This window comes from Pipistrellus hanaki, assembly GCF_964339955.1.
Source record: "Pipistrellus hanaki genome assembly, chromosome: 6".
Lineage (NCBI taxonomy): Eukaryota > Metazoa > Chordata > Mammalia > Chiroptera > Vespertilionidae > Pipistrellus > Pipistrellus hanaki.
In genome coordinates, this window is record NC_140508.1 from 66,497,155 (window position 1) to 66,515,489 (window position 18,335).

At 55.3% G+C, this 18,335-nt stretch overlaps 1 protein-coding gene across 2 annotated transcripts in view; it reads left to right on the forward strand.

The window, feature by feature from the left end:
* Window positions 1–18,335, forward strand: part of CDH22 (cadherin 22) — a 123,413-nt gene that overhangs the window by 50,246 nt on the left and 54,832 nt on the right. For both annotated transcript variants that reach the window (XM_084886955.1, XM_084886954.1), the window contains exons 2-3: window positions 4,203–4,734; window positions 14,180–14,474. In XM_084886955.1, coding sequence (XP_084743081.1) covers window positions 4,486–4,734; window positions 14,180–14,474 — 544 coding nt within the window. In that variant the 5' untranslated portion in view covers window positions 4,203–4,485. The remainder of the gene's footprint in view (window positions 1–4,202; window positions 4,735–14,179; window positions 14,475–18,335) is intronic.

Here is an 18,335-nt window from a genome sequence, read left to right on the forward strand (position 1 = left end):
GCACACACACACTCATGCTGTTATCTCTGATTGCAGGCACATGCCAGCATGCACATAGAAACCACATGCAGATGCATGGACCTGAGGGCACATGGATTATAGGAGGTGAGGCTGCAGTGTGGGCAGGGCAAAACCAACATTGACTGGTTTGGGCTGCGACTCGGTCTGTAATCCCATTTGGGATTAAACAGCCATGTGGTCCGTGGAGACCTGTGGCCCAGAGAAGGCCACCAACATGCCCAAACCTCATGGCAATGCCCAGCAGAGCCAAAAGCAGCCGCGTCCCCTGAACCACTCTGAACTGAACCTCAGGCCTGGGTCCTGTCATTGACACCCACTCGGGAAAAGCAGCTGGAGCAGGAAAGGGAGGAAGGGAGGAGAGAGGAGGCCGAAGCCTCTGCGGCAGAGCGGTGAGGAGTTGGCACAGGGCCAGGAAGCCCAGCCAGCATGCCCAGGGGAGGACCTGGTGGGCTGCGGCAGGAGAGCCTGCGTGGGAGGAGACATGGGGGCTGTGAGGGCCCCGCCCTCAGACGTAGTGCAGGACGTTCCCTGTGCAGGGGTGCCTGGCCAAGGGGCAGGGAGGCTGAGACACAGCCCCTTTATCCTGCCAAGCATGTCCCCTGGCACCAGGCTGCGTTCCCTCTGGAGGGCATCTTTCCCTGTTCCCCAAGGTTCCCCGGGTTTGAAGTTCTGCTCCATCACCACGTGTGCCGTGCAACCTTGAACAGCACTCTTGGTCTCTGCCCTTCTAAAGTGGGATCTGGCCGCAAGCCTTTGCCCCAGGCAGCCTTTCCCCAGAGCGCTCCCTCTTCCCCCCAGCACCCCAAATTCCCTGTGTCCAAATCCTTTCTGTGCTTCCACATCATGAAGTCCCCGGTTGGCTCTGTACCATTTCAGTCTCCCGTGGCTTTGACTATAAAAAATTCCTCCAAGGGCTTCTCAAAACACAAGGAAATGGAAGCTGCCTTCCCTCCTCCAGGTCCCTCCTGATCTGCCCCAGACCCCTCTCTCCTGCCTCATCTTCAGCCGCTCCCTCCCGCACTCTCTGCCAGCTCCAGGGGCCCCCTTGCTGTTCCTCAGCTGGCTCCAGCCTCTGGATCTTTACCCAGCCGTTCCCTCTGTGTGTGGAACTATTTTGTGCTCAGCTCCTCCTCCTCCTTTCGGATCTGCTAAGTGTCACCTCCTCTGAGAGGCCCTCCCTGATGTCCTGTAACATCACCCCCAACCCAGCCCTTTCGTCCCTTCGCCTCCCTTTTCCCTGCTTTATGCTCCTTCTTAACACTTATTACTCCCTGAAATTATGTTGTTAGATTTCTTCCCTTCGTTACCAAAATATCAGCTCCACGAGGGCCAGGACTTTATGGCGTTTATTGCTTTGTCCCCCGTGCCCAGGGAAGTGGCTGGCATCAGGGAGCTGCTGGTACATATTTGTAGAAAGAGTAAACGAACAACAGAAGAAATGCATCTCTCTCCTGATACAAAGCTGATTGCATCTCGCTGTCTTTCACAGAGAGATTATTCTTAAAGTTGAATAAATGAGTGAAATGCATTTCTGTCTCCCCAATGATAGAATATGATAATGTTTGATGAATGAATGAATGATTGAATCTTAGTGTGGTGCGCACCCCTCCCCCTTGTAAAAGGTGCCACAAAGAAAAAAGAAGGCAGAGAGGGAAGAAGAGAGGACAACAATGGGTGCCTGCAAACACTGGTTCCCACCTCCTGCCCCCCCCCTTGGTGCCTATCCCCCCACAGCCCCCTTCCCATCAGCCCCTCCCCTCTGCATCCCTGCAGGGCTGTGATGAGGCCTGGAACTGCCTGACAGAGTCAGGGGAACAGTTCCCGCCGCACGCAGGGAAGTCATAAGCTCCAGGAAATGAAGGCTCCGGAGCAGTGCCTCCTCCTCACCCATAACTCCAGCCTCATTATGACCGTTCCAGGCCATAATGTGGAGAATCAGAGCCGGATCTCGGGAGGCCCCAGCACAGCTCCAGGACTCTGACAGGGGCCACCAAGGTGGGGGAGGGTCTGTCAACATGCCTTGGTTCTGTCATTTCGCCAGGCCCCTCAGCGTTGGCAAGAGGAGCGGGGAGAGGAGGGGAGAGACGGGTGATGGAGACTCTCACAACAGGGTCGCAGGTGGTCCTGACCTCCATCAGTTCAGGGGCCTGAAGGGAAGGGGGAACAGGCTGCTCAGGACTCCTCCCCTCATCCCCACGGACTGGGCTGTTGGTGTTTCCTCACTGTCATTGCCCTGAAAGGCAGGTTTAACCCCTTGACTTCCAACGGATGACTCCCTACCTCAAAGCCCCTTCCAAAAAGAAGTTCTGGAGCCACTACTGGGAAAGAGCACTGAGTAGTCACACATCCACAAAATGGGTACAAGACACTAACTTTCAGCTCTGACTCACATGTGTTAGTGAGTTAAAATAGTCAAGAGAGCCGAAGCCAGTTTGGCTCAGTGGATAGAGCATAGGCCTACAGATTGAAGGGTCCCAGGTTCGATTCCGATCAAGGGCATGTACCTTGGTTGCGGGCACATCCCCAGTAGGGGCTGTGCAAGAGGCAGCTGATCGATGATTCTCTCTCATCGATGTTTCTAACTCTCTATCCCTCTCTCTTCCTCTCTATAAAAAATCAATAAAATATATTTTAAAATAAATAAAAATAAAATAAAATAGTCAAGAGAATTGCCCACTGTGGCATCCAGTCCAAGGAGGTGCCCTAAGTTTCTTCTGCCACCCCTACCCCCAAATTCCAGCACTTCCTTTGTCCACGGGAGGACCTTGCTGGGCCCAGATCGGTTCCTCCCACGTCCCCTGCCCAGCCGCACACCTCATATGCCTCACGGAACTCCTCAAACCGGCCAAACTGCTGCCCACTCCTTCCTTTGCTGGATGCCCATGCCTTTCTTGCCACCCACTCAGGTGCCCCTTCCTCAAGAGGCAGCCCTGATTCCTCCCACCCACCTGTTCCTTCCAGACACCTGTGCCCACTCTCTTCCCTGTGCCCTGTACGTCTCAGGTGGCACCCCTTTGATAGCCCTGATCACTCTCCACCTGGCGTTTAGGTTGTTATTGGGGGGTCTTGTCTCCCATCCCACTAAACCGAGCTTCCTTATCTCTGTCCTAGCCTCCTGCCCAAATCGGCCACAGAGTCAAAACTCAGAGGAACTGAGCTGTTGAACTGAGCTGAACTGGCGTGGGGAGAGGAGGAGGGGGGTTGAGCCCCTCGCCTCCACTCTTCCCGGTGCCTGAAATTCCTCCGTGAAAGCAGCGTGGCTGTCCCCTGTAAACACCCACACGGAGCTATTATTCATCATTATTGCTTGAGTAGGAGTTAGTCCCTCAGATCCTCGCTTGCCTTGCCGAGAGCAGGATCTGACGGAGGGAGGGGAGGAGAGAGATGGATTGATCTGGGGCCTGCGCGCTGGTCCGGGAGAGAGGGGTGGAGGGGTGTGGAGGCTCTGGGAAAGGGTTTCTGGGAGAATGTGGAGACACCAAAGGCGAGTTCAGAGGGGCTGTGACCCCCAAAGTCGCATGAGGGGCCTCCAACAAGGCCCTGCGGGCCTCTGGTGCCTCGCCCCTGAGGGGGTGTGCGGAGGGACTCCCATAAGATCCGAGGACCCCTGGGCTCCGTTTCAGAAGGAGTGACCTCTCCGTGCTGCCTGCCTGCCGGTGGGGGGGCACAGAGGTGGGCAGCCGGCTGAGAGCCGGACTCTGTGCCCCAGGAGTCTGGTCCGGGAGCCCCTGAGGACCCCTACTAGAGGCCTGCTCCTTTTCGGGGGTGAGGGACTTAGCGGGTGAGGCTCGGCCAGAGACAGGGCAGCAGCTCATAAGGTCCCTGCTCCTGTGGGCCCGGGGCTAGTGCGGGACCCCTGAGAAGGAGCCCGCCAGGGGGCTGGAGAAAGGGGTGGGGGTGGAAGCTGGGAGGGGGAGGGGGAGGGGTGGGGAGGGGAGGGGAGAGGTGTGTGATGGGAGCTGAAAGGAAGGGCTGGGGCTGGGGTGGGGAGGAGGCAGGATTGCCTCACCGTGGTCCCAAGAAGGCAGGGCCCCTATGGGTCTCTGTTGTGCAGCGTTTGAACCCTCTGCACAGTGCCAGGCACACAGTAGGTGTGCAATCAGTGCCTGTGGACAAAAGGTAGGCTCAGCCTGCCCCGCCCTCACACAGAGCCTCCTCTGATGGTCTCCTTTCTCTTCCAGGCTCTCGGACGGGCCGGCCCCTCTGCACAAGGAGCATGGCGCACACCGGCCTCGGGAGCTGCGGAGGCGCTGCCTGGTGACCCCGCCTCGGAGGCTCCAGGGGGGCGCGGGCGGGACCCTGGGGACTGTCCATGCCCAGGGTGCGGCCGCGCCCCCGCCCCCTCCAGCCGGGCGCCCCGGAGGCCTGGGTGAGGCCACCATGTGATGTGGCCCCGCTTGGGGGTGCCACCCGAGCTGCGCGCCTCCAGTCGTTCGTGCTCCCGGGCCCCCGCGCAGGCCAAGCATGAGGCTGCGCCCTGATGGCCGGGCGCTGGGAGCTGCGCTGCCTCCGGTGCTGCTGTTGCTGCTGCTGCTGCCCCCGCCACCGCCGCTGCCCGGGCGCCTGTGGGCGGCGGGCACCCCCGCACCGGCCGCGCCCGGGGCCCCGCAGGAAGGCGCGCTGGGCACCGGCCGCGTGAAGCGGGGCTGGGTGTGGAACCAGTTCTTCGTGGTGGAGGAGTACACGGGCACCGAGCCCCTCTACGTGGGCAAGGTAAAGGGGGGCCCTGCCCAGGACCCTGAGACACCCCAGTTCCCCTACCCCCTAAGTGCCTGGTCTCAACTGCCTTGGCCCGGTGCGGCGAGGAGGGGGGTGTTTGGGGGGAATGAAGGGGGGTACGTGGGAAGGGGAAGTAGAAGGGGGGAGGAGGCAGACACCAGGGCCCCGCACTCTCCTTTCCCCCCCCCCTCCCTTCTCTAGTCCCTCTTCCTGGAGACTTGCAGCACAGAGGGCTGGTAGGGGAGCCCCGTCCATCCTGGAGCTAGATGTATCTAGAATTGAGAAACACATTTGCCAATCATCTGAACATCCCACACATGCTCTCCCCACTCTGCTTAAAATTCTTCCAGAGCTTCCCATGCCCTTGGGGGCAAATCCAGATTCCACCCCACTGCCTGCCAAGATTGGCTCCCCTCTCTGAGATTCAGCCCAGGCCCTGGTGCCCCAAACACTCCTGAGGCACCTACCCCCCACCACCACTTCCTAGGATGCTCCCCTGAGCTGCACCCCCCGCTGCTCCGACTGATTACTGTGTGCTCACCCCAGCTCTCTGCCCAGTGGCCACTTCCTCAGAGAGGCCGCCCCTCCCACACCAGGCGGGGAGAGGCCCGCGTAAGTGACCATCCTCCCTGCTCCAGGCCCTCCCATGTGAGGTGTCTTTCCTTCATAGCACTTCACTATGCATGTGCTTGTTTGGTTGTGCATTTAACGCGTGTCTCTCCTCTTGGGTTGTGTTTGTTTTGCTCCCCATTAAATCCCAAGGGCTCAATGCAGACATTGCTCACAAACCGTTGAATGAATGAATGAATGAATGAGCGAAAGCTATTGTCTCAAACTCTGATGGTTAATGTGCCTGAAGATCTGTGCCCAAGGAGTATAAAGAGCTGAGGTCTTTGTTCACCCATTCAATGCCTAAGCCTCTCATACTTATGCTGGAGAGTCAGAGGCAAGTAAGATCCAGCCTCTGCCATTTGGGAGCTCCCCTGAGTGGCAAAGACAGCCTGGTGCATAAAATACTTCACAGGGTGGCACCCCGGCACCAAGTAGGCATTCAATAAATAGTATCAGTTGGCTGGCTTTATAGAGGAGAAAGCACCTGAGCTGGGTTTTGATGTACAGGTAGGAGTTCATCAGCCTGCCGGGAAAGAGGCCATACCCTATGCACAGGCTGGGAGTCCCGAAGGAGCCCCACTAATTAGTCCTCTAAGTTTGGAGACTTGTCAGTAGCTGAGGTGTTGAGGTGGGAGGTGCCTGTAGGGCATGAAAAGCAGAGTGGTACCCAGGGAGAGTTCTCTGGCCTCTGCCATGGCCAATCAGCTTTCCTGGAAGTTTTGGTCAGCAGAGATGGGGGGAGACCAACTCTGGAGTTTCCCGTGTGTTGAGATACGGGTCTGAGAATTGGCTGCTCAGTTCGGAGCTCAGGGATCAGGACCCTGGACAAGGACGGGAGGACTGCCTTGATAGTAATCTTTCAATTTGCCTGGCAGGAAACCCAGATTTTCTCCCTTCTTGACAGTCATCCCTGGTCCTTGGCTGCTTTCCCCCTCCATACGTGTGGCTGAAGTGGATCTGTGCAACTCAGCAAATGAGGATTTGACAGATAGAGCTCAGAGAGGTTCATGCCCTCGCTCAAGCCAACGAGTGGCAGAACCAACGCTCCTGACTGCTAGCCAGTGCAGTGCAATGGTGGGTCTGGTAGGATGGGGTGAAGGGATGGGGAAAGAGGAACCGGTGCCAGCCTGACAATCGCTGAGGGTGAGGCAGCCAGGGATACAGGCTTTGGAGCAGACACACCTGACGCCGAGGCCTGGCTCTGCTAACCCATGAACCACATTACCTTAATCAAGTCACTTCACCTCCCTAGACCTCAGTCTCTTCATCTGTGAGAGTGGGGCTAAGTAAGCTCAGCTTCCTAGGGTTGTTGAGAGGATTAAAGAAGAAAGCTGAGCACAGAAAGTGTTTTGCCTGCAGCCTGGTTGCTTGTCTATTGTTTTTTATCTTTTCTATATGAAGCACTTAACTCTCGAACTGCAAGATAGAAATCATTGTTCCCTTAGGTAGGCAAGGAAACCGAGGTTCAGAGAGGACAGATTCATAGAGGGGCCAAGTGGCTTGGCCAGGATTTGTGTTGTGTGTTGGAGGCCAGTCCCAGCTGGATTCTCCAGTCCTCTGGGCCTGGGAGAAGGGCTTCGGGAAACCCCAGAGAAAGGGGAAGAGTCTGACACATCTGCCTAAATGTCAGTGGTGGTGGTCTCAGGCACCCTCCCCCTGTTGTCTGCCCAGCAGCTGGGGCTCTGAGAAGGCCTCCCAGCCCAGCCACTCACATCCTGAAAAGATCAGAGAAACCGCTGACTCACGGCTGCATCCATCCAGCCGTACCAGCAACTCAGCAGCATGGGCCAAACCCCACCCATCTCTTAGAACCAGTCCGTCAGTGATGGGAGGGCCCTAGTAAGTTCATTCATTATAAAATGGGGAAACTGAGGCCAGGGGTGGGGACTATCATGCCAAGGCCACAGCAGCACAGTGACAGAATCAAGCCATTGGCCAGACCGCCTGACACCGGCTCCTGGCCCCATGAGGTTTAACTTTTCTGTAGGAACATCTATTATGCTGCAGGCATGTGCCCAGCCAGGGGGTCTTTGCCTCACAGCGACCTCTCCCAGTGTCCCCGCTGCTGTCAGGACTATTTCATCCTCTCCCTTCGTCATCTGCACCCAGAGCCCTCCTCTCTCTCTCTCTCTCTCTCTCTCTCTCTCTCTCTCTCTCTCTCTCTTAAATATATTTTATTGATTTTTTACAGAGAGGAAGAGAGAAGGATAGAATTAGAAACATCGATGAGAGAGAATCATCAATGAGCTGCCTCTTGCACACCCCCCACTGGGGATGTGTCCCCAACCAAGGTACATGCCCTTAACCGGAATCGAACCTGGGACCTCTCAGTCCTCAGGCTGACGCTCTATCCACTGAGCCAAACCGGCTTCGGCAAACCCTCCTCTCTTGCTTTCAAGGCCACCTCCAGAAAAGCACTCTGTGCACGGAGGAAAGAGAACTTTCCATCTGTTGGCAAACCGTTGCCCAGAGCGCACTTTCTTGTGGAAGGTGGTATAGTGTGTGGTTCCAGGGGGCCAACGGGAGCCAGACTGCCAGAACTCAAACCCACGCTCTGCCGCTGGTTACCTCTGACGGTCGGCACGCTGTTTAATGTATCTGTGCCTCAGTTTCCTTATCTGTGGAGTGAGGGCCTAGTATCTCCCCAAAGGATTGTGATGAGGGTTCAGTGAGTCAGCCTATGTCAAGATCCTGGCATGTGCTCATATGCATTTTCATCATCATAGGGCTCAGCCGATATTTCCGCCACATTGAGAAAAAAAACAAATCATCTACACGGACACTGTGAGCCCTGCTCTAAACCCTGAAAGCCTCTTCGCCCCCTGATGGTCTTTCTGGTTTCTCACCAGCGTGGGGGCAGGTGGTCTCTAGCTCAAGGAATATGAGCTTGGGCTTTTAAAAACCCACCTGTCCTTTTTCTAGTCGAATCCCGTGTTTGTACAAGTGGCTGTGTGCATGCATGCACGCATGCGCGCGCGCTCACACTCACACACACTCATGCTACGCTCTCTCGCTCTTCTGGGAGAAAGGACTTCTCCACGGTTTCAGTTAATTCACTGCTTCCAGGTCCCCTGCCCCAGGGAGCCACTGGGAGCATCTGTCCTTGTCGAATTCCAAAGGTAGCTTAGCAACAGCACCATCTCCAGTGAACCCTGGCCCCAGCTGTAACCTATTTTACAACCGCCTCCTCCATCACTCACGCCAGGCTCCTGTCAGCACCCACAGGAAGCACTGGGCTCCGAGGCTGTCACCAGAGCCCCGTGCAGGCCGCTCCCTTCGCCGTCCTGCCCCCTTGGCAGCCTAGTCCACTTCTTCCATCCCACCTTCTCACAAGACCCACCTTAAAGCAACCTCCCCACATTTCCATACAATCTGGGTGCGTGGACTAATCCCTTTTCCAAACTGTAATTTCCCCGGAGGCCTCTTGTCAGTTGCATGTGGATTTTGTAGGATTTTTAATTCTTTTTTTAAAAAAAGCTAGAATTATGGGGTCAGCCCTTACGACTGGCTCCTGTGGGCGGTGAGATCTATTTTAGATATACGGCAGGATTAAAGTGGGAAGGAGAGCAGATTTAATTAAGTTGCTAATATTTAAAGAAAATTGATGAACTCCTGGTTTACGAGTAGCACGGGCGTGAACAGACCCCTTATTCTGGGAGAGGCTTTTTATTTGATTTGCTTTCCGTTTAAATCCTGGACTCGTTCTATTTGCGTAGCTGCACTGTCCATTTAATTGTCTTTAATAAGGAAAACGTACCTCTGCTCGCATTTAATTTTGATTTAATTAGGAGGAAGTAATTAATGGCCTCATAAATCCTGTTTTCAGCCTCCCCCCGCCCCCGGGGAGAAGCACTTACTCTTGTGTGTTTGTGTTGTTTACGATCTGAGGCTGGGGCTGGGGAGAGGCAGTCCCCGCCCGGGCTATCCACACTCAGTGCAGTGGGAAGAACCCAGGATGGGGAGTAGGACAGGCCTTGGGGCTGCCTCTTGTTAGCTGTGGCCTTAGGTAGGCTATGGGCCCTCTCTGAGCCTCAGTTTGCCAATCTATGCAACGGGGAGAGAGTAATCGCTGATTCACTAGACCAGTGTCTCCCAACCTTCTCTCATGATGAGAATCACCTGATGGAGTTGTTAAAACACAGATTCCTGAATCCCAACTAAGAAGTGCTAAACTAGAATTTTTGGGAACATATAGGTAAAATTGTATACTTAACTAGTGCTCTAAGACAGATTTTATATACAGAGCACTAAGTTAGGTATGCAATTTTACCTATATGTTCCCAAAAATTCTAGTTTAGCACTTCTTAGTTGGGATTCAGGAATCTGTGTTTTAACAACTCCACCAGGTGATTCTCATCATGAGAGAAGGTTGGGAAACACTGCACTAGACCACTATGAGATATCAGTGAGGTCATGGTCAAGGGCCTGGAAGTGTGCCCGGTGACTCCCCTCCCTCGTCCACCTCGTGCGCACCTGCATTTTAATGGAGTGCTTGGACCTTCCAGAAAGCCCGGAAGACACCCGGGAAGTCTAATGACAGCTGTTTATTTCATTATTCATTTATCGAGTGTGTTTGGTGCTGTGCCCTGTGCCAGATGCTTGACCCTCAAGGAGCTTGAAATCTCACACTCTCATGTGCGTGCATACTTACACACAGAAACACATTCCACTTTCCCATCTCTGCAGGCATTGTCAGGGCACTAGTGTGTGCCAGGCCTGGGAGTTCAGACAGAGAGTAACCAGTTAGTCCGTGCCCCTGAGGCCCATGGCAGCTGGGGAGACACGTGTGCAGCATTGAGGTGTTACAGAGAGGTGTGCATGGGACAGGGGACAGGGCAGGGTGAGGGTTCTGCGACCAAATTGGAGGGCATCAGAGAGGGCTGACTGAAGAGGAAACAAGCTGCGTTTAAAAGACTCCAAGCAGATAATGCATGGTGGCCCCTGTGTCTCCAATGGGTCAGGATTTTAGCGACCCTCAAATCCTCCTGAGAGTACGGTGGGAAAGGGAAAGGAAGTGAATTTGCATTGAGCACCTACTATGTGCCAGGAGCTTCCACATAGGATCATATGAATCTTTGAAATCTATGGGAAGATTAAATCAGCCCAATGTACAGATGGGAAAACTGAGGCTCAGAGAAGGATTGCCTCTTACCCAGGGTTATGCAATAGGTCCGTGACAAAGCTGAAGCTGGCACCCAACCAATCCAGAAGCCAAAGCTTATCACCCTTCCTGACTTGTGATTCGAAGTCCTTTTCCAAATGATGAAATAGAGGCTCAGACTGAAGAGGCCACCATTGACTGGCCTGCCGAGTACAGGGCAAAAGACTGGCGTCCTGGCCTCCCCCACAAGCCATGCAGCCCAGTGACTGCCCTGCAGCCCACGCCCTCCTCCTTTGTCCCTCTTCCTCAGCCAGAAGCATTGTAAGTGGACTCACCTGATCCCCAGAGGCTGCACAGGAGTCAAACAAATCAGGGCCCATGTCAGTCTCTTCACCTAGAAAACAGGGTACATTCATGTACACCAGGAAGTTAAATGACATTACCACGGAGGCCTGTAGCACACATCTGACGTGTAGAAGGTGCTCAATAAATGAGAGCACCATCCTGCAGCTTCCGTTCACAGCCAGAGTCTTGAGAAATGTCCTCCTCAGGTGGGGCCACAGGCACTCCCTCCCACTCCACTGCAGAGCAGGGCCAGGGCAAGCAGGGCAGGCAGCCCCAGGCCAGCCGGAATCCTCAGCTCCACGCTCCTGCCCGGGCCGACCAGCCCTGTCTGACTCTACAGTCCCCAGTGGGTAGCCACTGGGCCCCAGTGTGAACTCTGTGTCATTCTTCATGGGAAAACATCGATGACATCACCGCTGAGTTCCGCTGATCCCTGTCCGGGGTCTGAGTGAGCATGTCAAGGGCTGCAGAGACATGAGGAAAACCCGGGAGAAAGATAGAGAAGAAAACAGCCATTTTAGTGTTTAGGTCATTACATGTTCTCGTTTAAGCTTCACCACACCTGCACCAGGCGGGGCTGGACCTGATTTCTCAGGGGAGAGGGGAACGGGCCCAGAGAGGTAACATTAACAAGCCCGTGGTCACAAGTCATGGGATCAGGAACTGGCTCCCCTGTCTGTGCCTCAGTTTTCCTATCTGAGAAATGGAAGGATAATAGCGTTCCATGTGGCAGTGACAAAAACGAATAAGAGAATAGCTGTTCAGCACCCCCCCAAGTGGTAAGGAACTATAGGCACACCTTGTTTTGTTGCACTTCGCTTCCCAGATGCTGGTCTTGGTGGGTTTGTTGTTGTTGTTGTTTTACAAATTGAAGGCAAGACCCTTCACCAGCAAAAACAGGTGATTTGCTTCATTGCGAAACTCACCGTAGTGTGGTGTCTGGAACCGAACCCGCCCTGTCTCTGCGGTATGCTTGCATTCTGCATGCCGCTCAGACACGTTGGCGATGAAGGAGGCAGGTGCCAGGGCTGACGGGAACGTGGGTGCAGGCACTCTCAGATGGAGCAGGCCCGCCCTCTCCTGTGGCCAGGTCCCCCGGGCCGAGGTGGAGGAAAAGCATAAACAGCAACAGGAGAGACGGGTCTCCGCATCCCCGCACTGCCGATGATTCAGGGCCGCCGTTCTGGGATAATTTTATGGGGGGCATTAAACTGAGTTATGAGGTTTTTACAATCCAGCCACTTATGAGAAATCTATTAACAGTAACTGGACAGGAAGAAGGCTTCTTGGTGGAGCCCAGGACAGGCATTAATTGGGGCAATCTATAACAGGATAGGGACCCGGAAAGGTTCCACCAGCCGCCTCCATTTACTCCCCGCAATTTCTGCTGAGAATCAGCAGACTCGCCAAAAAGAGAGAGATGCCCATTAATCGGCTAATGAAATATGAAAATGTTTATGGGCCATTCAATCTTCCAAATGGCACTTCTATAATCCACCTTTCAGACACAAAGTTCCACCAGCAGAATTTATTCCCCGGCTCCTCCTGCGTGGCCGGGGCCGGGCTTGCGTCCCCCTCTGTGATGACTTGATCTGGCACCTGTTACCCCACTGAGTGGGCTGCAGGGCACGGGGTTCTGGCCAGAGAAGGGACTTGGGGGTTCTCTCCTTCACACCCCATCCCTGTGGAAGCTCAGAGAGGACTGGGGATCCCCCAAGGTCACCAGCTTCAGGGGATGCGTTTTCTTCTGCTCGGCGCTGGGGAGTGGGACACCGGAGGGTGCGGGCTCCGGTGTTTCTGTTTGGGAGAACAGCCTGCTGGCGGGTGGCTTGCCCAGGGGACCTCAGTGCAGAGAGAAGAGGCTGGGATCTGGAGCCTCGGAGGGCCTGGACTACATCCCAGTTATATATAGCCAGCATTTTGTAATAACATAATAATACGATAGCGGCCATTTACTGGACACTTATTATGTCTCAGGCAGGGCTGATTTTCAGTTCGCACATGCCAGTGCGGTCGTGTGGCTGTGGAGATAGTGAGAAAGCTCCCTGCCTGCAGTAAGCAGTCTCTCCCTGCCCCCGGCTCCCTCAGCCCCGTGAGCCTCGCTGGTCGAGCAGCCACGCGGGTTCCTGCCTGGCCCCTCAGGGTCCTCCTGTGGTACCATCCCTTGGACGGCCCCTCTGCCATGCTGGCAGTTAAATACTGTGCCATGTGGTGCCAGGCAGGTGCTAAGGACCTTGTGTGATGTCAACTCAACTATCCCCAACACCTGCAGGAGAGAGGTGCTATTACGACCCGTGTTACAGAGGAGGCAGCTGAGGCCCAGAGAGGGGCCGTGGCCACACGGGGATGCTGCTCCTCCGCCCGGGCTCCTCCCTAGAGGCTGGAGGATGGAGGGAGAAGGCCAGGCTGTGGACCAGGCCAGGTCCCCCAAGGAGCACATCATCCCGTTTCGCTAATTCTCTATGGGAAACTAAAATAAATAAATAAATCTATAATATCTCTAGCAAAACCTACTCAAGTACTATTTTTTAAATAAAGAACCCTGAACTAGATAAATATGTAAATGGCTTAGCATGGTGCCTGGCACACAGTAAGTGCCCCTTCTATTTGCATCGCCCTTTCCCCTCTCCCCCTTTGTGCCCTGTCCCCATGTGTGCCCCGCCCGGAGGCTGGCTCTCAGGGGTGAGTAAGAGGAGGAAGATAGGAGCCCTGACCTCTGGGGGCTCAGAGCCTCCTCCGGAGATTGGACAGCAGCTTGGAATCGTATTAGCAATGCAAACGGAGGCCCCACTCCCAGACCTACTGAGTCAGAATCTGCATTTTAACAAGATCCTCAGGTGATCTGCATGCACATGAGGTTGGAGAATCGCGGGCTGCAGCCATCCCACAAGCTGAACATGATAATGATGGCTCATGTACTGAGCTGCGGAGATGGTGGAAGGGGATGGAGACGGGACCCAGAAAAGCTGGGGGTGGGGGGAGGCGGCATGGAATGGAGCCTGCGGGAGGAGCAGAGCTTAAGTGAGCAGAGACGTAAGGACAAAGTGCTCAAAGCAGGAGCCCGATGGTGTGGAGGTGGCTCTGGAGTTGTTTGTAAAGGCAACGGGGAGCCACGGGAGAGTTGCAAGCAGAGAAGGCTGGGAGTCCCAGCTGCAGAGGAAAAGTAGATGATGGGGGCAGGGCTGGCACAGGGAGAGCGTGGAGGGCTGGTGAGGCCCAGACAGGGGTGAGGCATGGCTTCCCAGGCCTGTGTTTTCCCTGAAGGATGGGTGTGTTAGAGAAGGGACATGCTCAGGAACAGGCCCCTGGCGGGATTCCCAGGGAGAGGCCTAGAGGACCTTCCTCCCCACCTCCACGCTGTCTTCCTCCCTGCCTCTCCAGATCCACTCGGACTCTGACGAGGGTGACGGGGCCATCAAGTACACCATCTCCGGCGAGGGCGCGGGCACCATCTTCCTGATCGATGAGCTGACGGGTGACATCCATGCCATGGAGCGGCTGGACCGTGAACAGAAAACCTTCTACACGCTGCGGGCCCAGGCTCGGGACCGTGCCACCAACCGCCTGCTGGAGCCCGAGTCGGAGTTCATCATCAAGGTGCAGGACATCAACGACAGCGAGCCCCGCTTCCTGCACGGCCCCTACATTGGCAGTGTGGCCGAACTCTCCCCCACAGGTGGGCTGCGGGATCCTGGGGGGCTGGGGGGGGCCAGGTGAGGAGGGAAGGGAGCTGAGCAGGAGCCCGGTGTGGGGGGGGGGGGGGAGCTGAATCTGCGGGGAGGCACAGGAGCAACAGGATCTGCTAACCCAGGGCAAAGGGCACTGGTGTTAGCCAGGGGACCACACAGGCTCAGGCATAGAAACTGACACAGTCACAGAGGCATGCATGCATGTGACCTCAGGCACACACATGGACATCGTCCCCACATGGACATGGGTCTCCATGTGGACTCAGAGGCACACTCAGACATGGTCTTACACCCACACATAGACCCAGCCTCACGTACACAAGCTCAGCTGTCCACCCACCCCCAGCCCTTCACCAGAGCTGAACTGCACACACACTGTACAGCCGTTGGTTACAATCCCCACCCTGACGCAGGTACAGCAGGACACGGGTACACCGACAACCAAAGACAACAATTGGGCTCTGAGAGTGAGACACAGAGTGAGACACAGCCAAGACAAGGACCAGCCACACAACCAGGCACAGCCCAACAGCCAACATAGCCACATACAACCCTGCCCAGAGAACAGCCCTTCACACAGATGGAGCTGATGCGCAGACACAGTCACCTACACACACACAAGGAATAGCCACACCGAGTGTTACCATCTGGGCCCACTCCACTGGAGGGTGGCTGTGGACAGGCCTGGCCAGCCGGGGGCAGCAGCATTCAGACAGCTCCCTTCACTGCCCTCCGGAGGCCCCTGTGCACCAACATGCAGCCCCCTGGGGACACAGTTCACAGAGACTCTGAGCCCCCGACCCAGGTTCAGGTGCCTGTGCCTGGCAGGCTGCAAACACGCAGGACGCCGGGTGCATGCAGAAAAGGGAGCACACACATCAGAAATCCCATCTGCAAGGAGACCTCAGACGTGGCCACACCAGAAACGCGCATTTGCCCAGCAGGGAGCACAGACGCTAACGGTTGGATGGATCTGCCCTCTCCCTCCATGGGGCCCACATACAGTTGGCTGACCACGAAGACTCCCCATGGCCTAGGGCTCCCCATAAAGCCAGTAGTTGCCATCTCCTTCCCCGCTGTGCTAACCTAAGCACCTGCCAGCCAGGCGGGGCCCAGAGCAGCGACCCTCGGTCCTAGACCCTGGCCCATCCCTGAATGCTGTGGGCTCAGTGCCGCTTCTCTCTGGGTCTTCCAGCTCCTCGGCTGCATGTCAGATGCCAGGGTATTTGAGTTCTTGGAGGAAAGTGCAGTCAACCCCAGCTTCCCCAGATGGAGCTAAACTGGCAGATTGGCAGAGAATGAGCAGGCAGCCAGGAACTGAAGAGGAGGAAGGGAACCAGAGAAAATGATGGGCACAAAGGGATGGTGGGAGAACAGGGAAAAGTGAGGGTGTGAATGTGGGTGCCAGCAGGGATGCACACACACACACACACACACAGTAGGTCCACATGTGTCCCTGGTGAGCACATTCGTGGCTGGTCAAATGGCACTTTAAGGCCTGTGCATCCATGTGACGTGCTGTGTGTCTGTTTGAGTGTCTTCTTTCATTCGTTTAAGAAATATGTGTGAGGATCTGCTATGTGCTAGGCACTGGGGACACGGCAATGAAAAGGCAGCCAGGCCTCCCTGCTCTCAGTAAGCAAATAAGCAAGTTAACGTCCAGGTCTCTGATCTGGGAAGGCTTCTCTCTGAGGAGGTGACGTTGAGCAGAGACCTGATGGGAAGCATGGGCCCTGGGAGGTGACATGAGGAGGTGACATTGAGGAGGAGACATTGAGGAGGTGACGTTGAGCAGAGACCTGCTGGGAAGCATGGGCCCTGGGAGGTGACATGAGGAGGTGACATTGAGGAGGAGACATTGAGGAGGTGACGTTGAGCAGAGACCTGATGGGAAGCATGGGCCCTGGGAGGTGACATGAGGAGGTGACATTGAGGAGGAGACATTGAGGAGGTGACGTTGAGCAGAGACCTGATGGGAAGCATGGGCCCTGGGAGGTGACATGAGGAGGTGACATTGAGGAGGAGACATTGAGGAGGTGACATTGAGCAGAGACCTGATGGGAAGCATGGGCCCTGGGGTAGAGCATTCCAGGCGAGGGGACTGTACATGCAAAATCCCTGAGGAGAGATGGAGCGGCAACCAGGTCTGGCAGCCATGTAGACCATAGTCGGGGCTTTGCCTTTTATGCTCAGCAAGCTGGGAAGTCAGCAGATGGGCTTGTTCAGAAGAGTGACATGATCTTAGTTTTAATGGAATCCCCTGGCTGTTCTGTGATGGTTAGGTGTCGGGGGATGGGGGAGGGCCGGAAAGGGAAGGGGGAGGGCAGAGGCAGAGTGCCCATTGAGGAGAACACTGCAATTACCTAGACAGGAAATGATGGTAGCATGGAACAAGGTGGTATCAGTGAGGGTATTGAAGAGAGGTCGACTTATGGATAGATTTTGAAAGTAGAGCTGAAAGCATTTGCTAATGGATCAGATGTGGGCTGTGAGCAAAAGAAAATTCAAGGATCGCCACTGAGATTTTGACCTGGGCAATTAAATAGATGGAATTTCCATTTGCCAAGGTGGAAGGGGCAGATTTGGAGGGTGGAGGGAAACCAGAAGTTTGGTTTCAGACGTGCAAAGTTGGAAGTCCTCATCAGCTTACCAGGTGGAGATCTTGGGAAAGGCAGTTCCATATACAGGCTCAGGGAGAAGTCTGGGCCACAGAGATAAATCTGGAAGTTGTCAGTAGCAAAGACCCCCTGGACTCTCAGAGCCCAGCAAGGACTTAGAAATCAATTTTGAAAATGGGGGAAACTGAGGCTCAGAGGGGCAGTAATGTGTCCAAGGTCACACAGCAAGTCAGAGGTGGCTCAGGCCCCTGACTTCCCAGGTCCAGCAGCTCCTACTACTGGATTCAAACTCTGGCCTAAGAAAGTGTATGGCCCTGTCTCTCTTCACCCAAAACTGACCTCTTCATTCCCAAATGCAAAAGACTGTAAAGGAGGCTGGAGAAGGAAGCAGGAGCCATATCCCAAGGACCTGAGGGAAGGACGGAGCCTGGGAAGGCTTAAGCAAGAAAGTAACATGGGCAGACTTGTGTTCTAGACAGCTCCCCAGCTGCTACATGGAGAATGGATGGGGATGGTGGGGTGGGGGCTCCAGAGGGAGGCCCAGCCCCGTATCCACCGGGATGGCTCGTCCATCATTACTTCACTCTCTCTTCAACCCAAAGAGGCAGCAGGACCGATGGTAGCACCCCCGTTACACAAACCGGAACACCAAGGCTCAGAGAGGAGAAAGTGTGCTCACAGTCACATCACAAGGCAGTGGCCGAGCAAGTCGCTGAGCTTGGCTCCCAGGCTGTCGGAGTGGCACGGGTCCTGAAACTGAGATGAAACTGAGACCAAGAGAAGGGCAAGGACTCTTTCAAGGTCGCCCAGCCAGTACGAGGCAAGAGCCAGCCCCCAACTTCACAAGCACGGATCTAAGGAGCCCCAGCCCTGCCTCACCTCCCTCTCCCAGCCACTCACTCTGACATTCCACTCGGGGGAGAAAGTCAGGCAGGGGACTCAGCCAGCCAGGGACCCCAGGAGGGGGCGGGAAGAGGCAGAAATTAAACGCGTTTATTTTATTTGAGCAACTTTTTGAAGGGGAAGCGAATCTGACACCGGGCGCTTGCGGAAACTCCAGGCGGCTTTGAAAATCAGTCACAATTACCGAGCCTCCTGTTCTGGGCCAACGGGGGCGGGGCGGACACGCGGCACCGGGTCCGGGCAGCTCCGGAGATCAGAAGGAGCAGGGACGCAGATTGGGACATGAAAGGCAGCAGAGCTCGCACATTAAACCACTCACAGCTTAAA